We start from the raw sequence: 19169 nt of genomic DNA on the forward strand, positions 1-19169 counted from the left end.
ATGCATCCTATCAGATCACCGTGGACTAAAGCCGGTCATCAATAACAAAAATGACCGAAAGCACACAGACCCATGAAAGCTGAACAGTGCTCTACTCAGTGATAACTTAGTCAATAAAAAAATAAAGAAAGATAATAAATAACTTTTAAAATTTAATGAAAATGAAGGCACAATATACCCAAACTTATGAGACACAATGAACGCAGTGCTAAGAAGAAAGCTCATAGCTCTGAGTGCCTCCAAAAGGAAACAGGAGAGAGCATACTAGAAGCATGACAACACACCTAAAACCTCTAGAGCAAAAAGACACAAATACATCCAAGAGGAGTAGACAGCAGGAAATAATCAAACTTACGGCTGAAATCAACCAAGTAGAAACAAAAAGAACTATGCAAAGAACCAACAAAATCAGAAGCAGGTTATTTGAAAAATCAGCGAGATAGATAATCCCTTAGCCAGACTAACCAGATGGCACAGAGAGAGAGAGAGAGAGAGAGAGAGAGAGAGAGAGAGAGAGAGAGAGAGAGAGTATCCAAATTAACAAAATCAGAAATAAAAAGAAAGACATAACAACAGACTCTAAGGAAATTCAAAAAATAATCAGATGCAACTACAAAAGCCTATATTCAACAAAATTGGAAAATCGGGATGGAATGGACAATTTTCTAGACAGGTACCAGGTACCAAAGTCAAATCAGGATCAGATATACCATCTAAACAGCACCATAACTTCTAAAGAAATAGAAGCAGTCATTAAAAGTCTCCCAACCAAAAACAGCCCAGGACCAGATGGGTTTAGTGGAGAATTCTATCAGATCTACATAAAAGACCTAATACCAATACTATCCAAACTATTCCACAAAACTGAAACAGAAAGAACACAACCCAATTCCTTCTATGAAGCTACAATTACGCTTATACCTAAACCACACAAAGACCCAACAGAGGAAGAGAACAGACCAATTTCCCTTATGAATATAGGCCTAAAAATACTCAATAAAATTCTCCCAAACCAAACACAAGTACACAACAAAACAATCATCCATCATGATCAAGTAGGCTTCATCCCAGGGGTGTAGAGATGGTTCAATATACAGAAAACCATCAATGTAATCCACTATATAAACAAACTCAAAGAAAAAATCCACATGATCATCTCATTGGATGCCAAGATAGCATTTGACACAATTCAACACACCTTTTTATTAAAATTCTTGGTATGATCAGGAATTCAAGGCCCATACCTAAACATAATAAAAGCAATATACATCAAACCAGTAGTCAACATCAAACTAAAAGGAGTGAAACTTGAAGCAATCCCACGAAAATCAGGGATTAGACAAGGTTGTCCACTCTCTCCCTACTTATTCAATGTGCTACTAGAAGTCCTAGCCAGAACAATCAGACAACAAAAGGAGGCCAAATAGATACAAATTGGAAAGGAAGAAGTCAAAATATCACTATTTGCAGACAATATGATAGCATACTTACGTGACCCCAAAAGTTCCACCAGAGAACTATTAAGCCTAATAAACACCTTCTGCAAAGTGGCTGGATATAAAATTAACTCAGACAAACCAGTAGACTTCCTCTACTCAAAGGATAAACAGGCTGAGAGAAAAATTAGGGAAATGACACCCTTCACAACAGTCACAAATAATATAAAATACCTCAGTGTGACTCTAACCAAGTGAGTGAAAAATATGTATGACAAGAACTTCAAATCTCTAAAGAAAGGAATTGAATATCTCAGAAGATGGAAAGATCTCCCATCCTCATGGATTGGCAAGATTAATATTGTAAAAATGGCCATCTTGCCAAAAGCAATCTATAGATGCAATGCAATCCCCATCAAAATTTCAACTCGATTCTTTGTAGAGTTAGACAGAACAATTTACAAATTCATTTGGAATAACAGAAAAATACAGAATAGTGAAAATTATACTCAACAATAAAAGAACTTCTGGAGGAACCACCATCCCTGACCTCAAGCTGTATTACAGAGCAATAGTGATAAAAACTGTATGGTATTGGTACAGAGACAAGCAGATAGGTCAATAGAATAGAAGTAAAGACCCAGGAATGAACTCACACACCTATGGTCACTTGATCTTTGACAAATGAGCTAAAACCATCCAGAGGAAAAAAGATAGCATTTTCAATAGTTCTAGTTCAACTGGAGGTCAGCATGTAGAAGAGTACAAATCGATCCATTCTTATCACCAGGTACAAAACTCAAGTCCAAGTGGATCAAGGACCTCCACATAAAACCAGATACACTCAAACTAATAGAAGAAAAAGTAGTGAAGAGCCTCAAACACATGGGCACTGGGAAAAAATTTCTGAACAGAACACCAATGGCTTATGCTCTAAGATCAAGAATCAGCAAATGGGACCTCATAAAATTGCAAAGCTTCTGTAAGGTAAAGGACACTGTCATAAGGACAAACTAGCAACCAACAGATTGGGAAAAGATCTTTACCAATTCTACATCTGCTATACAATTTTATATCCAATATATAGAAAGAACTCAAGAAGTTAGACTCCAGAGAATCAAATAACCCTATTAAAAATGAGGTACAGAGCTAAACAAAGAATTCTCAACTGGGGAATATCGAATGGCTGAGAAGCACTAAAGAAATATTCAACATCCTTTGTCATCAGGGAAATGCAAATCAAAACAGCCCTGAGATTCCACCTCGCACCAGTCAGAATGGCTAAGTTTGAAAACCCAGGTGACAGAAGATGCTGGTGAGGATGTGGAGAAAGAGGAACACTCCTCCATTGTTGGTGGGATTGCAAGCTCATACATCTACTCTGGAAATCAGACTGGAGATCCTCAGAAAACTGGATATAGTACTAACCTGAGGACCCAGCTATATCATTCCTGGGCATATACCCGAAAGATGCTCCAACAAAGAACAAGGCCACATGCTCCACTATGTTCATAGCAGACTTATTTATAATAGCCAGAAACTGGAAAGAACCCAGATGCCCTTCAACAGAGGAATGGATACAGAAAATGTGGTATATTTGCACAATGGAGTACCACTCATCTTTTAAAAACAATGACTTTATGAAATTCATAGGCAAATGGATGGAACTGAAAAATATCATCCTGAGTGAGGTAACCCAACCACAAAAGAGCACACATGGCATGCACTCACTGAAAAATGAATATTAGCTCAAAAGTTCAAATTACCCAAGATACAATCCACAGACCACATGAAGCTTAAGAAGACGGACGACCAAAGTGCAGATGCTTCAGTCCTTCTTAGAAGGGGGAACAAAAACATTCACAGGCAGAGATATGGAGACAAGGTTTGGAGCAGAGACTGAAGGAATGGCCATTCAGAGACTGCTCCACCTGGGGGATCAGCCCATATACAGCCAACAAACCCACACAATATTGCTAATGCCAAGAAGTACATGCTGACAGGAACCTGATATAGCTGTCTCCTGAGAGGCTCTGCCAGAGCATGACAAATACAGAGGCGAATGCTAGCAGCAAACCATTTAGCTGAGAATGGGGTCCTCATTGGAGGAGTTAGAGAAAGGATTGAATGAGCCAAAGGGGATTGCAACCCCATAAGAACAACAATGCCAACCAACCAGAGCTTCCAGGGACTAAACCACTACCCAAAGATTATACATGGACTGACCCATGGCTCCAGCTGCATATATAGCAGAGGATGGCCTTGTTTGAGCACCAAAGGGAGAAATGCAAAGTCCTGCCAAGGCTGGACCCTCCAGTGTAGGGGAATGTCAGGGCAGGGAGGCAAGAAGGAGTGGGTGGTTGGGTGAGAGATCAGTCTCATAGAAGAAGGGGGATGGGATAGGGGATTTATGGATGGGAAACCAAGAAAAGTGGTAACATTTAAAATGTAAATAAAAAATATCCAATAAAAAAAGCTCAAACTTGGAGTAAAGTTGAGCATAGCTGCCCTGCTGCCTGCTTCCTGTTTTCCTGTTTTGCTTTGATTACAGATGTTTGTCTTCCAAGATCAATGTCTTTGCGAGACTCTAAGTAGCCAGGTTGAATTCATGGGGTTTAACCCAGCACTGTATGTAGCACAGTATACTTTTATTATTTCTTCTTATATATTACATCCTGACCACAGTTCCCTCTACCTCCTCTCCTCCCAGTCCTTCCCCCTATCCCTGCTCCCCCCATCTATTCCTTCTTTATTTCCCTTCAGAAAAATCCAGGCCTCCCATGGATGTCAACCAAACATGGCCTATCAAGGTGCACCAAGACTAGGCACCTCCTTCATATCAAGGCTGCAACTACGGAACCCAGTAGGATGGAAAGAGTCACAAAGGAAGCAAAAGAGTCAGAGACAGCCTCCACTCCTGCCAGGATTTCATCAGGAGTTCCACAAGAAGTCCAAACTACACAACCATAACATATGAAATTGCATAGGTCAGACCCACGCGGGCACCCTGGTTGTCAGTCCAGTCCCTGTAAGCGTCTATGCGCTCACTCCAGTTGATTCTGTGGGTTTTCTCATAACATAGTGTTCTTAGTAAATACGTATTAGTAGACTGAAGGAATATGTGTAGGGGATCCGTGTGGTACTGCTATATACTCAAATGTTAAATACTGACCCCCAATATCTGGCTACTGTGTTCCCCAAATACTTGCTGTTGGAAATTCTCTGGGTTATTTCTGCTCCATCAGTCTGGCATCCTGGAGAGACATTTCACTCTGGCACCTGCTGCTGGTCCATCGACTCTAATGGATACCTCCTATTCTCTTTGTCTCTTCCTCTTCCTCTTCCTCCTCCTCTTTCCTTCTTCCTCCTCTTCTTCCTCCCTTCTTCCATCCCTCCCCCCCTCTCTCTATTCTCCTCTTCTCTCCTCTCTCCTCTGTCCTCTCTCCTTCTCCTTGTGGTCCCTACCTGTGACCCACCCAGCCTGGTAACTCAAACTCCTCCTCCCTCTATTCCCCCCAGTATTGGCCGTTGCCAGTTTTCTTTAACCAATAGCTTTTAATGGGAAACAAGGCTTACACAACAAAGTCTGTTATACTGAGGATCCTCTCATCTTGGAACAACCAGATCTTGGGGTACAGAACTTAGCAGTTGAATGCAAGTGGCACCAGACCAACCTGCAAATATGCATTAATAGCACTTAGGTGTTTTGTGTTTAAAAAAGAAAAGATGAGATGGGACTCCAAGGAGAAAAGCTGCTGAGATGAGGTTTGTGTTGCCGTGCAGAAGCTATCCTCTCTTAGGAATGCGATGATAGCCCTGAGCGAGCAGAGATGCATGGAAATGAACAGATGCTTCCTAAAGTAGAATGAAGGCCAAACATGACTATTGCCAGGACGTCCTGAGCAGTGAGAGAAAGCAGATTCCGAACGGTCTCCTTAACGCCTGCATGTTCTGGATCAGTGGTACAGCCGGAGGCCTTGGGCTCAAATCTCCAGGGAGAAAAAAAGAACAGGAAGAAAGGAAAGGAGGGAGGAGGGGAAGAAAGGAGGGGGAAAGGTGAAAGAAGAAAGGACGGGAGGGAGGAAGAGAGGTGTTAATACACCTTGGTTGGCTTTACAGTTATGACAAAGCCTTTAACTACTTCTCCGTGATTAAAAAAAAAAAATCAGATTGTGTCAGAGCCAGGAGGCCCGTGGTGGAGCTAAGCGGTACCCTGACTAGCTATTTTTAATTTTAATTCTTTAGCCACGATAATTTATATCTCAATGGGCTCTGTGTGATAATTCAGCACGTGATACAGAATGTGCCAATCATGTTCAGCCTCTTTTTCTGGGCCCTCCCACCATAGTCATTCTCAGTAGGGTCTTCTCTACTTTTTCTTTCACACCACGTTACTCCTTTTGCTTCTAAGATGGCAGTCCGACACTCTGTAAGAGTCCGGAAATTATTCTTCAAAAGCACATGGAGTCATCATATCAGGAAGCCCTTGACCTAGAACCACATTAAAAAACAATACCCAGGTTGGAGACCCAGCTCAGTCAGTAAAGGGCAGTTGTTTTAAGTCCACCTTGTGACTTATAGTTTCTGGAGTCTGAGTTGAATCTGCAGAACTCCGTGGTGGGAGGACGGTGGTCCCCGGCGTCAGAACTATGTGTTTATTTTGAAATCCTCCCAACCCTCGCTTCTTGTGACCACCACACCGAGCTATCATCTGACCTCCATGTGTATACAGTAACATTCATCCCCATACCTACCATAAATAAATAGATGTGTAAAGGGTATTTGAGTCCAGTTTGAGCATACAGCCTTATTTAGAGTGCCTAATTTATTTACCCTTCTGGTATATCAACTTTATTCTGAAGATTCTGACCAGCAAAGGAAACAAGCTGGGTGCTGGGACCCGAACCCTTTTCCCTGTGGTTGTGAGCCTTAGCCCACTATCCAGAAGTTTCTCTAACTCTCCTTCTAATGATTTTCCTACCTTCCTTAGAAATAAAAGCTGCAAGAGTCTATTCTACCACAAGGTGTCAGCGCAGGGTAATCTACTCTTCAAAGGCCTTTTACACTATCTGTTGGAAGTCAGTGACACAAACGGAGTGTTAAAACCGCCAGAACAGCGGAGTGCAGAACATCCCTTTAATCCCAGCACTCAGGAGGCAGACGCAGGCTGATTTCTGCAAGAAGGAAAGGAAGTTTGTGACCCAGGGTCACAATAAAAACAATACTCAGGGTGAAGACCCAGTTCTACCTTGGGAGTTACCTGCGGTTTCTGGTGTCAGTCGAATGTGAAGAACTTCGTGGTGGAAGGAGGGTGGTCCCTAAAGTTGGAGCTATGTGTTTATTTTAAAATCTCTCAACCCTCGCTTCTTGTGACCACCACACCGAGTTTTCATCTGACCTCCACGTGTGTATAATAATATCTATTCACATACCTAAATTATAATAAATAAATAAATAAATAAATAAATAAATAACGGGTACCAAGCCACCAAAGCTCATGGTGAGACCCTGTCTCAATAAGTAAATAAATAAATAAATAAATAAATAAATAAATAAATAAATAAATGAAATAATAAAACAAAGCAGTGTTTGGCACCCTGTGAATAAAGGATAACATCGGAAAATGCTGTCGGGAGTTTGTTTTCCTTTACACTAGTTCTGGGAATGCGCTGCATGAAGTTCCTGAGACGCTGTAATTGAGATCTCAGTCAGTAATTACTGAGTTTGCCTCCATTTCGGAGGAGTAGATCCCTCCTACACACACACACACACACACACACACACACACACACACACACACACACACACACACTTTATCTTTCTGAATTTTTCAGATATTGGCGGTAACTTTTTGGCTCGTAATGCTTGACTGTTCCGGGAAGCTGTAGTTGATAGATGAGATCGGAAGATGAGGTGGGAAGGAGTAAATCTGGTGTAAAAGTCACTCACAAACTCAGATTCCTTCTTTGACTGTGCTAACAGCTAGTTCTCTGGAAAACTGCTATGTTGAAAGAGCGCTACACCGCGGAAAGCAGACGTCTTAGCTACAGAGCAGTTGCTCTCCAAGGGTGTGATCTAGGATCACTGCAGTATCACCTGGCAACAGGAGAAATGCACAACTGCAGATTTCTTCCAGACCTGGTCCGGAATGGAGGTCCCGGGAGTCAATCGGTTTCCAGTGAGCCCTCTGGGTGACTCCGGGTCCCTTTACACAGCGAAGGATTCGCCGCCAGCGATGCCCCTCCCACCGCCACCCCTCGCGACCGTAGGTGTGAGCAGGAGCCGGTCGCCGGCAGGGGGCGCTGTGCGCACCGCGGCCAAGGGGCGGGGTCTGCGGAGCGGCTGCGCTCCGCACCGAAAAATCAGACTCCGCGTGGGACTGGGAGTCCGGGCAGCGAGCCCCTCGCCGTCGGGTCCCACGAAGAAACTGGTGAGTCCGAGTCTCGTTCACAGGCCACTTGCTCCCCGCTTCCGCGGGCCCTAGGGAGTCTGCTGCGGGCCGGGGAAAGGTGCGGCGGGTCTCAGGGGCGAGAGAGTGGGCGGCAGTGCTCCCGGCAGCGCAGCTCTAGGCGCCCCTTCCGCCCCTCCCGGGTCTCGCCGAGCCCCGCGGAGAGCAGGTCTCCGTACTCTTGGAGCTAGAGCTTAGGGTGCTGATCAACTTTGCAGTTAAGTTGGGTTCTGCCGGTAAGTTTGCCAACTTGGCAATTTCCGCAAGTTTGCCTCGCTGGGGATGAATGGCTGGTAACTCGTCCTGCTGTTTGGGCTTCTGGTTTCCTAGTTAGGGGGAAAAAAATTTTTTTTTCATTTTAAGTCCTTGGAACACCGGTCCTACTCTTTCAGGATCTGGGTGCGATTTGGGTTTTCTCCAAAATAGTCAAAGCTTTTAAATAAGGCACTCTGGTGAGAGCAACTGAAAGGCATCTGTAGTCTTAGAGCTTGAGTACACTTCAAATTTAGCTACACTGTCCCGTTGGGGTGGAACATCTCGATATTAAATCAAGGAAATGTATTTAATATTAACGTTAAGCACTTGGGGAAGTAATGCTTTAAGAAACAACACTGTGAAAAACACCTTCCCCTCTTCCAATAATTAACTGTGGCAAAGCAAAAATACATTTGAAAACCTCATTGCACTGCAACCCACAATGTATTCCAGTCATTGGGTTTCTTGGATTCTAAACTTCTGGCCCTAAACATGAGTCTGTTGGGCTGTGTCAATATTTAGCAGGAAAAGCAAGCCAGCCATCCTAATCCAGCAAAACAGAAATCGCTATTTAACGGGGAAGAAAGCTGGTGAGGGTTGGTTCAAATCCTGGACTTCTTGACATCTCTGCACTGTGCTGTTTCCTGCTGGGTTTGCCGAGCAACCTGATGAAGCCTTCTCTCCTATAGAAGTTCAATTATATGTTTGGTTAATGTCTGCTGGAAGAGGGCATGTTTTATTTAACTGATACTTTGTTTCCCTGATTTCTGGACACAGAGTCAACCATCACCCGTACTGACATGGGTTCTTTTCCTTAGAGAGACTCATCAGCATGGTACCATGCAAACAAATGGCTGGGCATCTCTTCTGGGCCACTCTGGCCTTCCACCCAGAATCTCTATGCAGTGGCTGTCTGTGAGCAAGTAAAGAGAGCTCTCATCCATTTTTCCTTTCCAGAGCCACCACCATCTGTCTGTAAACTATTTTCCTTTAAGATGCTTGGTATTACCGCACCGTTCCTGTTGGAGAGTTTGTCTGTCCTAAATTGAAAGGTTTTTGAGAACAGACATATCATTTAACTTCGTATTTCCTGTGTCGGCCATCATTGTTCAGTGTGGTTAATGAGTGAACAGTGAACAGCTATAGATTTACACTGTCTTTACCAGCTTGAACCACCAGACTTAAAATACACTCTAAGCTTAGTAGACTGTTTCTTACACTTTACTGCAATGCACGATACTCTATTCCTAGATGCTCCATACCAACGCGCTCACCTTATAATATTGGTTAAAGTCAGCAAATGGCGTGGAATGACGCATTCTGGAGACAGACTGTATGCCCCTCACGGGCAGGCTTGAAGTCTCGTTCTCTTTTTCCTCTTTATTGACTAGGTAGTCATTGGCTTCGTAAGAACTTGTTGAATGGCATAGACTTTACCCAGAATTCTTTCAAATGTCAACGGTGAACACACACCTCAAACCCAAACAAACAAACAAGCAAGCATAAAGGAGGAAGTTATTAACTATGTAGTTGAGAGAGAAGTGACCTGGACTGGGGCGCTTAAACTATTGCCAGCAGGATTTGTCACTGTCCTTCTTTACTTCTAGTTTAGCTTTTCTGCGTTTGCTTTCTTGAAGACATCTTCTGACTTACGCAAGGGGAGGGAGGTGGCATGGTAGCTTTATACTACTTTCCTGACTTAACTCATTCTCTTCCACTTGGAGACGATATCAGAAGAGGATCGTGTCTTGCCAACTAGATTTGGCTGCCATCCCTAAACTACTCAGCGTGATTGCAGGAATTAACTCCGGATGGCCAAGCCTGTGTCATCTCTCTGTTTCTACAACCAGAGGATGGCTGCTACAGGGGCCAATCAAAACAGTAAAGGCAGCTTTGTGTGTCTCGAGTTCCAAAACAACACTTAGAGCCAAATATATTTCGTGTGGTAGGCTTTTTAAAATATACATATGTAATGTACAGATATAATGGTTTATATAAGCACAATGAGATACCTCGCAGATAAGATGAAAGTTTCATGTGTACTTCACGTACATAGACTTCGCCTCAAGATGATTTCATATAACCCACTTACTGTCAGATGGGGTGGTGCGCGCTCATGACCCCAGCACTCAGGAGGCAGAGACAAGTACATCGCATGTTCCAAGTCAGCAAGGACTGTATACTGAGACCCTATGTAGAAGAATGTACAATTAGAATATACTTACTTTGCCTGAAATTTCCGTGCAAACCCTCACGTGAGGTCCACTTGTGCTCCCATGTCAAGACTCCAGTTTCGCACTTCCCGGAGCATTTCAACTTTGCGAGTTTTCACGTGAGGGATGTTCAACCTGTGGTCTCCTCCCGGATGTTCCAAGATAGGTAATCCTGTAACTCTCAGAGCGCCTTAGTAAGAAAAAAGAAAAAAAAAACACACACACACACTGTTGTTAGAAAAAGGCTGACCTTTAAAACTTGGAAATATTCTAAAAATTATAATCTACTCCTGAAAATAGTTTTCCACTTAATAAGGCATCACAGGTGGTCCAAAATCCCAAGTATTTGGAAAACGTTCCAGCAACCTCACTGTTGTGTGTTTAATTGGAGGTACAATCTCCTAGAAGTGAATTTAGAGCTTATTAAAAACAATGGAGAATATGACATCCTGTTTGTCCTGCAGGAAAGCCAAGACTAGATTAGGCTCTGTGAAGCTGTTAAGGAATAATTTTCTTTGTTTAGGGACACTTTTTGACAAGCTCCTTCTCCACAGGGTTGACTAAGAAAGTGGGCTTGTCAGTGACTGAACACAATCAATACCCCATTGGGAATAGATGAGCAGCCATTTTTACCTACAGGACTTGTCCAAAGGACACTCTGGCGTTGCAGCCTTATGGCCCTCGAAGCAAGTATTGGGATTCACCTTGATAATCATATCCCTTCTGTTTACTACCTTCAGGAAGGCTTCAATGTACAAACCAGTTCATTATTGTTTCATATTCCATCATTAACCCTGGAAGCCCGGGAAGCCTATCTTCCTGAAGTTCTCTATCAACTGCCTCAAGCCGTGCTGACGGCATCATTCCTCAAAACTGAAAAACACACTCCTAATTCCAATTACCTGTAAGGGAAGCAGGGCTTTGTCCAGCTGAGAACCTGGAGCAAAATCTTCCTGAAGAAAAGACTTACAGCTAATCCTTCAAGTTTCATATAAATAATAGGTTATCTGTTGAACTAACTTTTGACGTTAGTGTACTGGTTGAAGGCTTTCTGAATGGGTAGCGCATTCACTATTTGAATCTTAATTGTAGTTTCCTGCCCTAGTTCTGAGGTGAATAAATATAGTTCTTTATATTGTTCCAGCAAACAAAAGTATTGTAGCTCGACAATGGCGACACAGGCCTTTAATCCCAGCACTTGAGAGGCAGAGTCAAGCAGATCTCTGAGTTTGAAGCCAGGCTGGCCTACAGAGCAAGGTCCAGGACAGCCAGGAATACATAGAGAAGAGAAGCCCTGTCTCAAAAGAAAAAGCAAAACCAAAACAAGAACGAAACGATAACATCGCAAGTCTAACAGACTTCATTTTTCTTTTCCTAGGTGGCTGAAGCCATATTGTGCAGCATTCATGGAGATCAGTAAAAATGTTACGAACCCAGAAGAACTTTGGAAAATGAAGCCTAAGGGGAACCTGGAAGATGACAGTTACTCGGTAAAAATAATGACTATAATAGCTGATAATTAAAATCTATACATACTCCAAGTGTATTCTGAATCTACTAGTGTTGAGAAAGGCACTCCATTTGAGTCCTCTGATCTCTGTGCTCAGTGCCTGTCACTGACACTGTAGAATATAAATCGTGGAAACTTGACTGATTATCGGGGCTTAGCTGAATAACCTTCCATGCGTCCCTGAAAAGCTTGTCTTGCATTTCTGTATAGAGTGAAATAACAGGACCAGGCCATCTCCAGAGCCCTTTGAGTCCTTTCTAACACCTGTGCTTCTAAGATTAAGAGCAACAGTTACAATGGCCCATGTAATAATGGTTTTATAAGCATTTTCATAGACACTGTGGCTGCTTACTACAGAGTCCACCAAGCAAATGGTGACTCTCCGATTAACCAAATAAATTTTCTTCGTGCAAAGAATCACTTTTGGTCAATAGCAGGATTAAATATTTCTTGCGACATCATTTAAAAAGTGGCAGGGGTTTTTGGTTTCAAACACCCTTTCTAAAATATGTAAAATGCAGTTCTAAGAATCGCAAGCATATATCCCCATAAAACAAAATTATTTTCATCTTTCAGTTCAGCTCTCTTACATGCTAACTTTTAAGCTCATAACTTTTAGCCAGAAAACTGTTCTCAGCCCGTTCACTCAGGCTGTGTTAACATGCAGAGCTGTTTCCTTTCTGGGAGGCGTAATTAGGAAGACATTGGCTAGAAGAATGATTGATGTCAGATGGCAAGAGAGGTCATTCTTAAACACTGGTAATTGTGGGGTACTGTGTGAATTAGCGCTGTGTGAGATAAGCAGGAACAGCAGACAAGCAGTGGAAGCTTCTCCTCCAGCTCCCTTGGAGCTGTGAAAGCAAAGACTAGATAAGAAGCAAGCAGTTCAGAAAGGAACACGGCAGGAAACACTCTACGGTCTTCATTTGAATTTTTAAAAAATTTCATTTCTGCTTATCCCTGGTGGAAACAACAAATCATTCAACACACTTTCTTTGGAATTACTGACTAGCACAAAATATGGTGGACAGAGAAAGTATTAACTTGTCGGGGACAAGATTGTGTCTACGGGAGTTCTCTAGTTAAGTAGCTTTTCCTAAACTTTCTGATCATTAATTCATGTGCTTTAGAAATATAGAATTAAAGAGCAAGACTACACAATGAAATTCATATTTTCCCTACTCGGAATCCCCCTGTTGTCCCTGCCGTTCTCGTTAAAACCACAAACACATAATGAAATGCACATTTTTCTCTACTAGGATTGACTCTGTTATTTCAGGTCCTTTGCATTTGAATTAATATATTCACTGTTACTGCTCTACGTAAGTGCCCAGGAACCAGTAGAAATATTACAGAACACCTATTATGATATGCATATTTGCTGTGTTCGCCAAAGAGTACTGGACTTTCACAAACGTTTTTTTGTTTTTAGTTTTGGCTCCTTAAGATTATTCTTCGTGGTGGAGCTGGTCCACACCTTTAATTCAAGCACTTGGGAGGCAGACACACGTAGCTCTCCATGAGTTCAAGGCCAGAGTGAGTTCCAGGATGGCCAGGGCTACACTGAGAAAACAGAAAGCAAAACAAGAAACAAAACAAACAAAAAGATTATCCCATTACTTCAAGTCTGTGTGTTGGCGTGTGTCTCTTTTTGTTTTAAAGAGAAACGGAACCCAGTTTTGTAGCCTATGCAGGTAATCCCAGCACTGGCCCAGAAGCTGGAGGATAGGGAGTTGAAAGCCTGCCTGGGCTACAGAGCCTGTCTCAAACACAAAGAGGGAAATAAATAGGCAAGTGGAAAACACCAGTATATCAGGGTGCATCCTTGGTTGGCCTTACATAGACTAACTATACTGTCTTTAGCTGCCTGGTATCCACGAGCGACTTTCTGAATGCTTGGGTCACCAAGAAGCACAACGGTGGAGCAGGGAGTTATTAGATTAAAAGAAATCCCACTGCTTTGTCCAGTGTTAAGATTCTCTCTCTCTCTCTCTCTCTCTCTCTCTCTCTCTCTCTCTCTCTCTCTCTCTCTCTCTCTCTCTCTCTCTCTCTCCCTCTCTCTCATAGACTAAGGACACCGGAGAGACAAGCATGCTGAAAAGACCGGTGCTCTCGCCTTTGCCGCACACGGTCCACGTCGACGCCTTCGACTGCCCCACGGAGCTCCAGCACACGCAGGAACTCTTTCCAAACTGGCAATTGCCAATTAAAGTTGCCGCCGTCCTATCGTCTCTCACCTTCCTGTACACTCTTCTGAGGGAAATCATTTACCCGTTAGTCGCTTCCCGCGAACAGTATTTTTATAAGATCCCGATCCTGGTCGTTAACAAAGTCTTGCCAATGGTCTCCATTACCCTCTTGGCATTAGTTTATCTGCCAGGAGAGATAGCGGCAGTTGTGCAGCTTCGCAATGGGACCAAGTACAAGAAGTTCCCACCCTGGTTAGACAGATGGATGCTGGCGAGGAAACAATTTGGGCTCCTCAGCTTCTTCTTTGCAGTTCTGCACGCCATTTACAGTCTCTCGTACCCAATGAGACGATCCTACAGATACAAGCTGCTCAACTGGGCTTACAAACAGGTAGGGAGGTGACGCCCCGAAGACGAACAAACTAAAACGTCGAAATTGCCTAACGAATTAATCCCGTCTTCTTGCAGTCACAGCAGCACCGACGCCATGAGAAATTATTCTGCATTTTTAATAGCCGCTATGATAATTTTATCAGCACCTGTCGCCTTACATTGAAGAATGTTTTTAAACTGAAAATAAACAATGCCTTTAGCATGAAGACAATGCCTTTTTGCATGGGCAGGGTCATAGTTCAATCATAGCATCCCGACAGTGTGGCTTTGTGAGGGCTGATCGAGTCTCTCTACTTATTTACCAGAGTTCCCATGCATTTTACGTTTCTGTCTGAGTAAGCCATCAAGCAAGTGCACATATTAGTAACTGTGGTCTGCATTCCTCTTTTTCTTAGGTTCAACAAAGCAAAGAAGATGCCTGGGTTGAGCATGATGTCTGGAGAATGGAGATTTATGTGTCCCTGGGGATTGTGGGACTGGCCATCTTGGCTCTCTTGGCTGTGACATCTATCCCATCTGTGAGCGACTCTTTAACCTGGAGAGAATTTCACTATATTCAGGTAAGTGACACATAGAAATAATCCTAGTCTGCCTATAACATTAAATATATTTTCTGTCCCATAAAAATAATGTTTTCCAGTAGGACAGATCTCATACTGTTCCATTCAGTAATGAGTTTTGCAATGCTTTTACTAGTTCTGGAACACGACTGGTAGGCATAAGTGAAAGACATTATTAAAACAAGAATGTTGTTCCTCACATTTAAAATTTTGTGGACAATTTGCTGCTCCCATCAATAACTATAAATATATTTAGGATTATGGTTTATAGTTCCACACGCACACAAATCAAAGCATTAGCTTGCCTGTCCCTTGACTTTAGTTGTGCCTTTGAACTTGCACAGTTTTCTATTCTCTAGGGAAAAAATGAATTTTTCCCTAAAATTCAAAATTTTTATTATCTATAGGTGCCTAATTTTTTTTTGACAGAGTCTTAAACTTCTACCCCAGGCTACCCTGGAATTTATTATGTAGCCTAGGTGAGTCTGGTATGTGAGACAGTCTTCCTTCTATGTCAGCCTCCCAAGTACTACAATTACAGACAAGAGCGAACATACCTGTCTCTTTTATCTAATTTTTCAAGATGGTATTTCTAAGTTATGCTTAAATTACGTTGATCACTTGAAGTTTCAAAATAGCTCTGGGTTCAGAATCCTGCCACAAGCTTACATATCTTCTAGGTAAGAGCACACATTTAAAAAATGTACCAGAAAGGGCCCATGGAACAACAGCCAAGGAGCTCAACTTCATTCAGTCATAAGTATCTGCCAAAACGTATTAGAATCATGCTCTTAACTTTTATGGGTGAGTAGATGTGGAGATTTCCACACTGTGAGGCATTCCTCTGCTGTCTTTTCCACAAGTCCATAGGTTCCTCTGAGAGATAGCTGAATAGCTGAGCATTCTAACAAGGCTGAGAAGCCCCATTGCCTTAGACCTTTTCATGTTCAGCTGGTAGCCATTGGAGTCCTCTTTCCCTCCTGAAATTCTTGTTCACGTTGCTTTTCTGTTGGGCTCTGACAAGCCTACCCTGCCATTACGTACAACGCGTGACTGTAAGTACATAATACCCAGTTAGGAAATTAACCTTCAAACAATCGAGGGCATTTCTAGAAACTTCATCCAGAGATGAGGCTTGGTCACAGTTTTTTACCTCCACAGTTCTAGCCACCTAGTTGAGGCGTAAGAGGACAGCTGAATAATTGAGTTATATTTATTTTGTCAGACTCATGACCATTTCCCAACAGAGTAAATCCAAGTCAGAAGGCATCTAGAAGAATCTTGTCAGAATGCCTTAAACTTATGCTGGTGAACAGCTCTCTGAACCACTTTCTCTGTTTAATGTCAACATGTTTCAAGTTGAAATAGTTCTTCATGTCTAGATTTGGTTTGTGCAGACATTGAAATGATTCCCAATGTTTTCCCATTGTATCAGAATCATGATTTTTTTTTAAAACATAGATCTCTATGAGTTCGAGGCCAGCTGAATCTACATTGTGAGTTCCAGGCTAGTGGGGACTACATAGGGAGGACTCTGCCTCAGATATGAGAAAAGGGAAGCCTTCATTCTCTGTTGGTGGGATGACAAGCTGGTAATGGTACTACTCTGGATATCAGTGTGGAGGAGTCTCAAAAAGCTAAAAATCATCTAGCATTTGTCTCAGCTACACCACTCCTTGACATATGCAAAAAGGACTCAACCCTCTACTCCACAGATCCATGCCCAGTCGTTTTCTAGAATCCGTTTAAGGTACTCCTGCCCATCGTCTCTGCCAGCCCCCAGACACAGGAAGGAAGATATTTACCAACAGGCATTTCCTGGCACCACTAAACAACTATTTTAACTGGCCTCAGGTTTTCCTACTTTTTCTAGTATCCCCTAAAACTTAACAGTGGTGACATCAGTAGACTTCCTCATATATTGGTGGATCAGTGATTTTTGTATGGTGTTTTTTTCCAGCCTAGAACATCAGGCAAGACTTTAGATTTAATAACTGAAGAAAATGGTAGACTTAGTGAGAGTGACAAGGAGACTTCATTCTGTGTGAAGGGAGAAACCCACACCAGCTTCTTTCGTCTCCCGTACTAAAACCTTATGCTTAAAGAATTTTAAAAATTTGGGGGTTGGGGATTTAGCTCAGTGGTAGAGCGCTTGCCTAGGAAGCACAAGGCCCTGGGTTCGATCCCCAGCTCCGAAAAAAAGAACCAAAAAAAAAAAATTGAGTAATGAAAACTCTCTTTCTCTCTCTCTCTCTCTCTCTCTCTCTCTCTCTCTCTCTCTCTCTCTCTCTCTCTCTGTGTGCATAGATATACACATATTTTCATATTCATTTACAAAATTAAATTAACATCAGTTGATAAACGTCCCTGAGATCAGACTGATATTTTTTACAGTATTCTTTAATCAATTCAGCGATGTTCATTGAGCACCAAACATGTCCAAATCATTATGTTGCTTTTGCAAGGACCCTGCAATAGAACAGTGTCTATTTTAGACATCGCCTGATAACAAAGTTAAAATAAAATCACTAAGATAACGTATCACGATGCAAATACTGTGGTGAGACTGGGGAGGTCGATCAAAGGCGGACTGCTTAGCTAGCGAGCATGCACATGGCCCCGGTTTTGATCCCCATCGCTGCCAATAAAATAAAAAGGTCTTAAAAAAGATGGTGTCTTCAACAGAACGGTACAGAAAGCATCGATGGGGCACATGACCCCTTGAGACTAAGAGGAAGGCAATGACTTTTCCACTCAGCTTAGAAACAAGAGCAGTTGCCCGAAGGTAATGTGGCAAGGAGAGCCTGTCAAAGGAACAGCAAGGCGTGAATGGACATTTATCAGACAACATGTCTGTGAAAATAATTGTAGGTAAACGAAAGGCTCTCCAAGCCACAGAACAATCCCAATGGGGTGGTGTGGAATCGACTGTTATTGAACCAACCCTTACTTAGGGTCACGTTGTTTTCTTTTGCAGAGCAAACTGGGAATTGTCTCTCTTCTTCTGGGCACGGTACACGCTTCGATTTTTGCCTGGAATAAATGGGTAGATATCAGTCAGTTTGTCTGGTACATGCCTCCGACTTTCATGATAGCTGTTTTCCTTCCAACTGTTGTTCTGATCTGTAAAATTGTACTTTGCCTGCCCTGCCTGAGGAAGAAGATACTGAAGATTAGATGTGGTTGGGAAGATGTCCGCAAAGTTAACAGGACTGAGATGGCCTGCAGGTTGTAGAACTACTGTTTGCACATAATTGCTTAATACCGATGTCTTATAAACATTTCAAACCTGTGTCTGTTAATAAAATGAATACTTCTGGATCATTTTTAGTTTGTACCACAACTATTTTTATTTATTTGGTATGTAGGTGTGCGAATCCACAAGTGTTTCAGCATGTGTCCACAAGTGGATGTCAGCGAGACACACTGTGGGAGTCAGTTCTCTTCTAACACATGGGAGGCCCAGGGATCGAACCCATGTTATCAGGCTTGGCAGCAAGCACCTTTACCTGTTGAGCCGTATGACTCTCACGGGCCTGACTGCAGAATCTTAGTGGATCTGGGTGTGGATATGATGCATTTGAAATTTGAATGCTTTCTGACAGATTTGGTTTAAAAAAAAAAAAGACTTTCGACCAGTCTTTAGCAGGCTAAACAAAACCAAATGATCAGATTTATCAGCAAACACAGCAAGATACATTTAGAAATCCCTTAAAACGCCAGCCTTTAACACCTGTGTTCAGATTTATTGTTATGTGTTTGAGTGTTTGAGTGTTTGCCTGTTTTCCTGTGTGTATGTATGTATGTATGTATGTATGTATGTATGTATGTGTACCATGTACATACCTGGTACCCTCAGAATCCAGAAGAACAAGTTGGATTCCCCTAGAACTGGAATTAAGACATAACCCACAGTGTGGATGCCCAGTACCAAACCCGAATCTTCTGCAAGAGCAAGTGTTCTAACTGCCAAGATAGATCTAACAGTTTAGTGTCTTAATGACTGCATATTAATGGGACACAGAAGGATAATCCAGTACATGTAAATGGTGTGTAATGGTCCAATCGGGAAAGCTAGCATAATAATTCCATCTCGTTAAACGTATTTTGCATTTATTACTATGTTTATCGTATGTATTTATGATTATGATGTCATGATTATCGT

General features: G+C 42.3%; 1 protein-coding gene across 1 annotated transcript; it reads left to right on the plus strand.

The window, feature by feature from the left end:
• The first annotated feature begins 7805 nt into the window (after positions 1-7805).
• On the plus strand, positions 7806-18330 carry Steap1 (STEAP family member 1). Its single transcript, NM_001106629.1, is given in 5 exon segments — positions 7806-7866; positions 11731-11842; positions 13930-14442; positions 14840-15004; positions 17982-18330. Coding segments are annotated over 4 exon segments (1020 nt in total). The 5' UTR covers positions 7806-7866; positions 11731-11758; the 3' UTR covers positions 18240-18330.
• Positions 18331-19169: the final 839 nt, after the last annotated feature.

Source organism: Rattus norvegicus, chromosome 4 (assembly GCF_021556685.1).
Source record: "Rattus norvegicus strain SHRSP/BbbUtx chromosome 4, alternate assembly SHRSP_T2T, whole genome shotgun sequence".
NCBI classification, from domain to species: Eukaryota; Metazoa; Chordata; class Mammalia; order Rodentia; family Muridae; genus Rattus; species Rattus norvegicus.